Source organism: Anomalospiza imberbis, chromosome 2 (genome assembly GCF_031753505.1).
Source record: "Anomalospiza imberbis isolate Cuckoo-Finch-1a 21T00152 chromosome 2, ASM3175350v1, whole genome shotgun sequence".
Taxonomy (NCBI): domain Eukaryota; kingdom Metazoa; phylum Chordata; class Aves; order Passeriformes; family Viduidae; genus Anomalospiza; species Anomalospiza imberbis.
The window spans coordinates 74,591,948-74,603,411 of NC_089682.1; the positions used below are offsets into that span (position 1 = coordinate 74,591,948).

At 43.5% G+C, this 11,464-nt stretch overlaps 1 protein-coding gene across 11 annotated transcripts in view; it reads right to left on the bottom strand.

Annotated features, from left to right (window-relative positions):
- The window catches only part of RIMKLB (ribosomal modification protein rimK like family member B), a 50,521-nt gene extending 39,466 nt beyond the window's left edge, over positions 1–11,055 (bottom strand). For 5 of the 11 annotated variants that reach the window (XR_010996411.1, XR_010996410.1, XM_068181762.1 and 2 more), the window contains exons 1-3: positions 10,688–10,844; positions 9,174–9,675; positions 2,850–3,070 (exon numbers count right to left, since the gene is read on the bottom strand). Coding sequence is in view for 9 of the 11 variants with exons in the window: in XM_068181762.1 (XP_068037863.1) it covers positions 2,850–3,024 (175 nt within the window). In the remaining 2 variants the exon portion in view is untranslated. Of the gene's footprint in view, positions 1–2,849; positions 3,071–4,550; positions 4,661–8,233; positions 8,313–9,173; positions 9,676–10,687; positions 10,845–10,894 lie in introns of those variants that run through there. The other 6 variants (XM_068181755.1, XM_068181759.1, XM_068181760.1 and 3 more) reach the window with 6 other exon arrangements.
- Between the last annotated feature and the right edge of the window lie 409 nt (positions 11,056–11,464).

Consider the following 11,464-nt stretch of genomic DNA (forward strand, 5'->3'; position numbering starts at 1 on the left):
TGCTGCTGAATCCACTGAGTGAAACAACTCCTCCTCCTCCCCCTTTCCCTTTGACCATGGTAAATCTTATCATTTCTGACAGACACAGATTTTGTAAATCTCAGCATCACAAAAGCGTTACAAATCTGACTTTGGCCTGGGCATCAGTGATACCTGCATGGGTGTGCTCCACTGTTAAGGTAGAAGCCGTGTGGTTTGTGGAAGGGACAATTTTCACATGTATATATCCCACGGTTCTGTTCAATTTTCCTAAATTTAGAAGTGTCTTTTCCACTCTACGCCTGTGAAGTAAATAATTTTAAGCTTTTTAATATCTTATGCTGAATTTTTGGTCTCTGAAGTCTCCAGTCACATTCCTAACAGTCAGCAAGCCCACAAGAAGGATTACTGACTCTTTCATCAAAAGAAGTACCACATTTTTGAGGTTTTAAATAGTACCCTGTAATATCCAACTTGACTGTGTAAATTTAAAATTATTCTAACAATTTACTTAAGAAATTGTCTTGGTTTTAAAGGAGAAAAAAAGCTCCAATCAAAGTGTGAATATGTGGGAAAAAACCCAGCTATTACTTCCTCCAATATCATATTACCTTCAGAGTTTGAGCCTTGAATTGCCAAGCTTTCAAGACAGATAATAATAGAAAAAGAAGCAAAAGCACATGATTATCCACTTAAGATACATTCTCTTCATCAAGTCCTCTATGTCATAGAAAATTTTACTCAACCTGGATCCCTCACACAACAGTAGATAACAGAAAGGGTACAGAACGCACTACCTCCTGGATTTTGTTCCAGGACACATTTTCCTAGGCCAACAGAGATCTTTAAAAAGGATAATTAAACACAAAGCTTTTGCTTGTGTCCTCCAGCAGAAATCTTTATCAAAGCACATGCAAAAGCTCTAGAAAAAACACAACTGGAAAACTAAGAGGGAACATTATTCATTGCTCTCCAAGAGAAGGAATTGTTTGATACAAGACAATTGCCAATGCTCAGAAAAAAAAAAATCAAACCCACAATTAGACAGACCAGACTACTTATAAAAAAAGTCTATCCACAATCTTTCAGCACTTATATGTCACTTCTTTTTAAATGGTCAGTTATTTACATCATATTGAATGAACACTTTGTATGAGAATAATTACCCTTTCCTTGCATTTTGTTCTAGTAATGTTCTTAATTTTTCTTGTTCTTGTACTACACATTCTTCAATATTAGTTTTCCAATTGCAAATTGGAAAAATATTGAATTGAATCAATATTGCAAATATTGAAGAAAATTCCAATTTCCAGTTTTCTTGCATTACTTTTATCTTTTTCCTTGCAATAGACACAGCACTAGGAGACATCAGACAGAAGAGAGCAGAAAGGTCCACAATTTACACTTGCCCTATTTAATTCCCCAAGAACAGACAGAAGACAGAAAAGAAGAAGTCACTAAGAAATAAAAAACAGTACTGAAATGCTGAAGGACTAATTATGCATCTCAGAGACTGCAACTACAGGCCAGGATGGCTGCGTTCCCATTACACTCTGTCCAAGGGAAAGCACGCTCAGAGCTCAGACTTTCTGACAAGAAGTTACCTTGATTTGAAGACATCCTATAGAATTTCAATCTGTGATAAAAATCATAAGACTCCTCAGATTAAAAGACAAAATAGGTAAACAGAACTTTAGAAATACCAGAATAAAAAATACTGGATTTACCACGCATATGTTTTATACTTGATTGATTCATGCCAAAATAGGGTATAAATTCTGACCAAAGTTCTTCCCCAGAGTCAGCTTTATGATTCCCTTCCTACATATGGTTTCCCAAAGAAGAACAACGTATACATGGCAGCCTCTTCTTCACAGTTGAGGGTACTTTCATATTTTCTTCCCTCACAGAATTGCTCTAATACAACTTTCAGAAATGTAATTCTTCCCTGGGTCTCCAGCAATACATTTTTTTGACTGATAAATGGGGAAGAGGAATGAAAGAGTTAAAGGTAAAAAAACCACTGCAATCTCCTTGCTTTAGGAAATCCAAATTAAAAAACATTGAAACAAAAATAAATTATAAGTGTTACACAGCTTGACATTGGTGGTATTAGTATCTTCCCATCACATAAGCTTACTATCTACAGTAATAGATAGTAAGTAATAATCCTTTTACTTAACATTTCTAATGCAACTTAACATTTTACTTTTTATTTTTAATCACAAGAAAAAAAAAGCTAGTAGGAAAATAGAACAGAAATCTTACCATTTAGTTTTAAACACTGTAAACTGTAGTAATGGCTCAAATTATTTGATGTACATACTTTATCAGCACTGTTCTTTTTTGGAATTCACATAACTCCTCATCTGTACAGCAGCGTGCTTTAGTTACACCTCTAGTTCCATGACACTTTGTTCTTTTCATTGAAAACTCCTTTTAGATTATTTCCAGTGTTTTCTATTTTGGAGCCAGAACACAAACAGAAGAAGAAAGTCCCTCTGAAACTCTTAAATGTGACCCACAAAGTTCAAGTACTGAAGCAAAAATTAAGCTCCATGATTCCTTATTAATTCTGGGGTCCTGTAGTCCTTACTCTAGACTCACCAAAATGAAACAATCCTCCTCTCTTTTCTGCAGAGGGAAGGCAAAAGTGGCTCTAATGCAAATTAGTAAACTGAACAATTATATTTGATTAACATAATACATTCTAAAAAAAACCTGTATTATGTGCATCTACATGATTTAGATGATAAATGGTAGGTAGTCTGGCATACATGAAATTTGTTATTAAATAGTATCGATGCTCCATTTTGCAATCTTTTTCCAAGTACCCCTTCAGCACACTCCCAGCCCTAGCTCATTCTCACCAAGATTTCCATCCTCAATGGTCAGCACCACTTCATCCATCACCAAGGCCCGGAAATCCAGCTCTTCTTCACAGCACTTGGCCTTCAGTGCTCTCAGGATCTCCTGCTGAGGGTAATCTTCTCTGATGCGGCGGTCTGTTAAGAACCACAGCCTGGGAGCAACTGAACTGCACATCTTGGACGTGTCTTGCAACCTTCAAGGTCTCCTTCCAATGGAACTGCTAGACAGTGGAGAAGGTGAGACTCTGTTAGAGTACACAGGCTCATATCTTCATGATCCCTCCTGTACTAAGTCCCACTTACTCTGCACAAGTCAGTCCGTTTCAACAGACTGCAACTTCCAACCTCCAAGAAGCAAAATAATGTCTACACCCACTCTACAACCAAAAGCACCAACAACAGAAACAAATCCGTTTACATTCCATGAATGTTACATGATAGACATTAGGTCTTGGTCCTCGTCCCAGCTTTCTCCTCAAGAAGTACACAAAGATGTAACTGAAAACAATTTGAATGGCCACATCAGAAGGCCAGAATTTCAACTTCATTATTAGGACAATTCCTTCAAGTGAAATACCTCTGCCCTTCTCCTAGGCACTGCTAAAATACCCAGTGACAGACTTGATTTGTCTCTTTCCACCACATATGGAAGAGTAGAGTGTGACAAACTCTTTATGTTAAAAAAGCAGACCAGAAGAACAGAAATTCATTACCACAGAATCTTCCAGGTAACTATTTAGGACTGTTTTGCTCTCACAAATATTTCACATCTGCTGTGAGATATAGTTAGAAATATATTAAATAGTATCCAGAACACATAATAATGGAAAAACCAATGGAACAAGTAGCACCAACAAAATGTCAGGAATACAGCGTATTAACACATGTAAAATACTGCAAAATCAACGCCAGAGTGTCAGTAGTAGCCACTTCTTGCGTCAAATCAATTTTTTAAAACCACCTTTTTACATAAACAGCACTAATGAATTCAGGACCAAGAACAGAAAACATACGTTTATATTGAAGAATTTCAATAGGCTTAGAACTGATAATAGCAAGGTACTGCTCCTTTTGCTTTGAATACAGAGGACGTGGGCAATTTTTGACTAAATATATTTTTACTGAAATATTTTAAAAGCTGTAAAGCAGGTACAGGTACATTAATGGACTACTCTTTTATGTTCAAGAAAGACAAGCATGGTGTATGGAATAGGAATTCTGGAAAAAAACAGAACGGTTTTCTGTGCCACCTTTAAACTTTCCTATTAAAATAAAGATGCAAAAATCATAATTTTCACCAATACAACTGACATAAGCTCCTAGCAGAACTGAACTCTGAGACAGAAACAGGAGTTTTGCCTGGTAGTCATAATGACTGCTGCCAGCAGACAAGGTAAATACAAAACCACCCTTCGTACATAATTGCTATCACTTGATATTACAAAGAATTTTAGTTTCTGCAGCAGGTCTTGGGACAAAAGGATTGTTTAGTTACAACCATAAGAATCAGCTAGGTTTTTCTAGCATTAAAAAACTATTTTTTTTCTACCACAACAGCTTTTTCTTAATAAGAAAATAAGTGGACATTTTTATTCCTGGTATTGAGAACCATAGTAACAACACACAAAGACTGTGAGGTTTTTTCCATTGGTTTGGTAAATGAGGTGCAACAATAAAGCCAAGGACTACAGTTTTTCATACTAACAGACTGGAAAAAGGCAGAAGCTATGGGAAGACAATCACAGATCCAGACCAGCCTTTCAATGCAGTCAAGATGTTCAAGGTAAAGCAGGAAAAAGAGTGTTTGCTCCCTGCAGAAAAATGGGTGTGGGAAGTTATAAGGAGTACTTTTGATCTCTCCAAGAACCTCTTTGTTCTTCAAAGCAGCTCGAAGTGAAAAGGGCAAGAGGAGGCTTGGGCTGGCAATGGCTGACATCCATCAGACCCTGCCCCACTTGTGTCTCCCTTAACAATGCCTGTCTGGACGCGGTAGTTTACACGGAACTTCCTGGAACAACATCCTGCGCTGGGCAGCGGGACACGGTGTTTCTCGCAGGAATGCCCCCGCTGCAGGCCCAGCCCGGAGGCCGCGGGCACTGCCCCTCAGCGCTGCCATTTGCAGAGGGGCTGGCGAGGCCCGGCAGCGCCACCTGCCGCCCCTGCCGGGCAGCGCCGCTCTGCCCCCGGCCCGCACGGGCGCGTCCCACAGCACAGCGGGAGAACGCCGAGGGCACGGAAAAACACACCGCACACACTTTCTCAGCGTTCAAAAGACAAAACAAACATCAATCAGAAACCATCCTGATTTTTCTGCCTGCTTGGGGTTTTAGTTTGGGTTTTTGTGGTTTGAGGTTTTTTTCTCCCTCAGTACTGGTTCTAACGCTAATACAAGAACCAAGTCTTTTCTCCCAATTTTTCTTTCTTTGCCAATCTGCTTCAATTTTTCTCAAATCTCTTCACTACGGAGCTCCATCTCCACCCCCTGAAATACACCATCACGTCTCTCTGACTGTCATTTCAGCACTTAATTTCTTAAAAATCAGCAAAGGATTGAAGAAGGAAAAAAAAAAAAGGTGTATCCTTCTCTTTCCTCCATTTTCTACTTTTGAAAGAAGTTACAAAATCGTCAAGAAGGGCCACCCATATATATCAATGAGGATATTAAACCAGCGGGTGTATAAAAATGCCTTAGGTATGGCTATTCATCTCTCTCCTAATACTACATCTCATTTGCTCAAAATCTTAATGGTTTTATAAATGTATATATGAAAGCTCCCATCTTATCGTAAGAAAGGAAGGCAACAATGTCAAATCTGCAAGTAAAGAATGAGAAGCTCACTTTAGAATAAGCTACAAGACAGCAGCAGAGACAGAAACTAGCAGTCCTAAATCTTGGATCCTTCACCTCCAACCCAGTACCATATTTTTTTCTACCCAAAAGAATTTCTTTTTCTAACATTCTGCTCCTAAAGCCAGAATATATTCATCAGTTTCACTCTCACCTTATAATCTATTTTGATTGTGTAAGAAATCTCACATAACAAAACTTGCAATTTACCCTAGTAACCCAAAAATCTTAAAAATCCCTTGCACATTCTCAAGAAAATGGTTTGTAGGAGGAAAGCTGGCCTTGCAGTCAGCACAAAAACATTATGCTCTGAAGTTGTACATTACTGCCAGAATTCTTCCCTGAAAACCAACTCCACCCTTTTCAATCTAAAAGACACAGCCTCAGACAATGCTGGGTGTGCAGAGAATACTTCCTAATCCATGAGAGCATCTATTGCAAAGTAACTATATTATATATAAGGGGAAGATCAGATGTTTAAATAACTTTAAGATGGCCACTTCAAGTACACTTTTCACTCAAAGCTACTACAGTCAAAGCAAGTACAATCTTTCAATAACTACTTCACAGATTTACGAAAGTCAAAGGCAAAAAATAATCATAAACTTAACTGCATGTAACAGACTGGGAGAGGGAAAAAAGGCGGTATCAAAGGAAAAGGTCTGTGATAAAAATCAAACTGTGTGTCACACCAGCCAAGCAGACACTGCCACAACTGCTTCAGGAATACACTGAGTGTATTCCTAAAATTTATCCTTGCAATTTATGGAGGGAATGAGTGCTCACCTCAACTTTCAGCTGTGGCATCCTTATCCTGCTTAAGCCAGGCCTTACTCCAGCAATCACAGAGCAGCTTCCTTCCCTCCCCAGCAAATGCAAACCTATTTCCTCCCACATTCCTTCAATCTGCAGTACACCTCTAGCAGCTGTTCTAACAAAAGCACTCACTGTGCTCCTTTTTGACTTTACATCATATATGAATATGTTTTATTGAAATAAAGGTAATTCAGCCAATCAGATCAGCTGTCCAGAAAGATCTGGAAATCTTCTCTGAAGACCACTCTTTTTGCCTTGAAGGGGGTGTTCTCTTCACAGAGAAGATTAGAGACCTCCCTCTCCCTCCAGGAATGGAAGATTGGTCTCCATGGCTCATTTACTCCTTCTCCTGTCTTCAACACCCAGAAGTAGGAGAAAAATAGACTAGTTTCTTTTTCACCATGATGTACTCCCCTTAACATGAAACAAGAAACCCATTTTTAGGAGATACTGATTAATTTATGTATTATTGATAAATGCGTAAGATAAAAGGTATCCAGTATCCAAAAAAAAACAGTTCAGTATTCTTTTTGTTCAGGATGCAACTACTCAATGCTTCTGTAAATTCAAAAGTCTAGGTTGTGTCTTCCCTATGGGAATGATGAATGGAATCCCAAATGTTTATAGTATCAAGGATCAACGCGATCTAGCTGTTCCACCTGCTCGACCTGTGATCTGATGTTGCAGCACACTCCCTCTGCCTACGGTGGGATCTGGGAAACACCTTAGTGGAACAGTTACTGCCAGCAGCCCCTCCCAGAATCGCCCCTTTTTTAGAGCTTGGCTCAGACTCTCAGTTACAGCACTGTGCAGATAACACAAACTCCACAGATTTCAGTGTTTAATAGAGAGGTAAAACCAAACCTCAGTTTTAGCACACCTCTAGGCATGTTTAATCCCTACAGCTGAGATACTGACAATAAAAATCTCAGGGAAGTGAGAAGGAATGAGCAAGAGACTGACAGTCACAACTGCCATGGGAAATGGAGAACTAGGGGAAACACTGCTCCAAGCACTCGCCTCACTACGAGTAATATTAACAACACCATTAATGTTTATCCCTTAATACTCACTTTCAGAACAGTGCTATTCAATCTGGAAAAGACATTTTGATTTCCTTTTCATCATAAATTAGCTAAGGCTTGAAACTGAGTACACACTTCCAATAAAACAATCATCTCTACCATTACAGCAGTTTCTAGATTGGCTGGAAGGATGCATCTCAAGACAGTGAAGACCTAAGAATGGTTGGCAGATGCTTGCAAGTTATCTCCTTCAGGAGACACCTCAAGGCAGATCTGAATTATAAAGTCAATCTTAGATAGCAGACCAGTTGAACAGCTAATGAACAGTTGTCCAGCACATGACCCAGCATGTAATCCATCATGCACTGTCATGGAAGTCTCTGTCTCATCTTAATGAGAAGAGAGCAGTATTTGAAACATCCCAGAAATAAGACTTTCTATGTCATAGGGAGAGCAGGTCTGAAAACAGTTCACAGCTGTTTTGAGCATAAAGCGGTATTTTTTCCACACAAAGATACCAGAATGATGACCATCTGAAGAAAATGTTACGAAATATGTATGGATGATGAACGGTGATAGAGAAAAGAACTGACATCTTTAGGAAAATAAATCCAAGATATGTCAACTCATTCCTGACAATGCTGCTTCATGGTGATGCTTAAGGCCAACATCAAGAAAAATTCCTTTTTATATACCAGAAACTAGTTTTTCTAAGACTGTCACATAACTGTTCGAGAATCTTTGGAAAGAACACATTTTTAAAAGCTAAAGAATCTGAAAATTTTAAATATTTATTTAAATGCATTTTATATAATATATTGAAAAGCTGCAGCACAATCTGTCCACTGCTGCTGCATTATCATCCACCCTCTACACATGCATCGGAGAATTCAAAGTCTCTGCAGGCAGGTGAACCCCAAGCACACCTCTTTGAAAGCACATCACAGTATTCACCTCCTTTTCCCTATGAGATTTTTAGACTGCAACAGCCAAAGTACATGGGAATATATTAACTGTTCCCATTCATTCCCACCCCTGCAGACGGGCAACTGCACTCCCCATGATGGCTTTCATCTCCCTGTCTCCACCTTTGCACTGAGTGATGTTCAAGATGCTAGAGCAATCCTCCCAGGCACAGCTGCCTCTGAAAGGCGGACATCCACACGCCCCATCTTTCCTCCTCTGTGTTCATGCTTGCAAGTAGAAGGCAAGATTCCTCATTCACACACCCCACTTCCCAATCACCACCGAATAATCCATTCTCTTTCCTCCCCGCAACATGTCTCCAATACTGGTCAGTATCAGCCATCCTTCTACTTTGGTCTTGGTATTTTTTTTCCTACAACAGGCTCTCAGCTTTTTCATGCCCCTCCACTGTCCCTGTGTGCACACACACGCACGACCGTGTGCAAATAAAACACACCATTCCCTCCCACATCAGCTGCTTTTCCACCTGTGCCAGGTTCCCCCGCAGTGTGGTACAAATTCTCCCTCTCCTCCCCGATCCGTGTGTACACAGCCAGTTTTCCCTCCTCCCTTCCCCCACCCCACAGTCTCTGTGCATGCCTCTCCCAGCGCCTGGAGTGGGGGAAGGGAAACATGCACTGCGTGAATGAATGGGCTGAAGAGACTTACCAGAAATTTGGTGAGGAAGGAGTGGAAGACGAAAAAGACACTAAAGATGGGTGTTTCCTTCAGCGTGCCAAGTGCTGCTTCAGTTCTGGCTCCCTTAAGGAGGTCACGTGTCTTGCTAGGTACCCCTTTTCCTGGATCCTCTACTAACCAAAAAGGGTGGCACAGAAGCCTTCTGGATGCCTCCCTGCACTACACCCCAAAGGAGGGAAGGGTACTGCTGAAGCTCCCAAAGCAAGCAAGCAGTGATAACGTTCTCCTGGTCCTGTCAGGCACTGTCTAGTGGATGCCCCTGGGACCAAGGTAGATTTCTAAGGGAGGGAAGGGGGAGTAAATCAATGTTTAAAATAATTCCCAAATTGTTCTCCCCTACGGAGCAGGGAAGAATGGGAAGGAGTAAAAAGAGTACTGGTGAAGAGCTGTAGCTTTCTATGTAAAAGAAACTCAATCCTTGTGTCTCTACTTCCTCAGAACTAAACCCCTAAATGACTGAAGTCACCAACACCTAGGGAGGAAAAGGAAAAAAGAAGAAACATCCCTATTAGACATAAACATACAAAGGTATGAAATAAACTAAATCCCAAAGGAAGAAAATGTGCTATTCAAAACAGTAAGCAAAGCCAAAAGAAAATGATAACATGAACATAATTAGGGGAAATACGCAACTTTAAGTATTTTACACAAATGTACTATCACACAAACCAATTTTAAGGGTAAAAAACCCACAAAGCTAAGCAGTTTGTTCTTTTACTTAAGAATGTGCGTTCAATGGATAGATAAACCCATACCTACAGGGGAACATATGAGGAAATTAAGTTTCTAAACGTACAAAAACTATTCCTATTTTTTTGTGAGCCTTTAAACCTCTCCCCCAGAATAACCCTTAGGATTCAGATGAGACTGGAGAAAAGTACGTTTCAGTTCAGAAGCGTGTATTCCTATGCATTAGGAGCATGTACTCCCATGCATTACAACCCACGCTGCCACAGAAAATAAACAGCGGTTTATAAACGGTGACAAAAAAAAAAAAAAAAGAAAAAAAAAAAAACACAAAAAACCCCAAATCAAAATAACATGTCTAGAGGATGCTTGCTTAAATGATGGAATCAATCCAAGATTAACAGTGGCACGCTTGGAACACGGAGCCCCTGGTAGGATCTCAGGCAGTTAAGACACCGATGTGCCACCAGCTCTTTTTTAAACACCGGAAAACAAAAGGGGAGAGGAAACCTAGTTGGGAAGATCTTGCTGCCAGACCCAAGGCCAGTCACACACCCCCCTAGCTCCATCACGTGAAGATCAGCCCCCACAGCCACGGCCCATCCTCACGGACCCGTGCGGGGACGCGGCCGCCGAGCGAGCCCGCGGGGCGGCGGCCCCCACCCCTCGCTCGCGGCGCGACCGACCCGCCCGCGGAACGCGGGTCCCGGGCCGGGGGCGCGCCCTCCCCCGCCCCTCCCGCCCCTCTCCCCTCGCACAACGAGCGGCCGCCGCCGCCGCTCCCCTCCGCCACCCACCTGGGCGCCCCGGCGGGCGCGGCGGGGAGGCGCGGGCAGCTCGCCCCGCTCCGCGCGCGGGGGATGCAGCACAATCACCATGGGCGCAGCGCGGCGGGGCGGGACGGCTGTGAGGGGACGGTCCCAACCACCCCCCCGCCCGCCCCCTCCCCGGGCACGGCGGACCCCACCCCCGCGGGCTCGCGCCCGCTCAGCCCGACGTCTCACCCGCCCCGGGCACCGCCGAGCCTGAGGGGACCCGCGGGGCGCCCACCCCCACCCCCTCCGGCACCGGGCCTGGGAAGGAGGGCGCGGGGCGACGAAGGCTCCGGGGAGACGCGCCCCTTCCTCCCCGCCGGCGGCGCGGTCCTAGAGGGAAGCGAGCGACGCGACGCGACGCTTTGCTCGTCCCCCCCACCACCAGCCCGCCTTCCCCCCTCCTCGGTGTCCCTCCTCCTCGCGGCTGGAGGAGGCGAGGAGGCCGCGGCTGTTCCCTGCACCGAGCCCCCCGCCCGCCGCCGCCTCCCGCGCTCGCTCCCGCCGCCTCACAGCGGAGCGGCGGCGGTGCCGTAACGGCCGGGCCGGGCTTGGCACGCGCGGGGCGGGCGCGGGGGCGGCGGAGCCGGCGTGCCTCGGGCCGGACCGAGCCGAACCGGACCGGACTGGACGGGGCCGAACCGGATCGCCCCGAGCCGGATCGGACCGAAGCGATCTGAACTCGTGAGCGGCGGCGCCACGGCTGAGGGGACTGAGGCCACTCCTGTCTCACGGCTGAGGCCTCCCACAGAATGGGTCAGA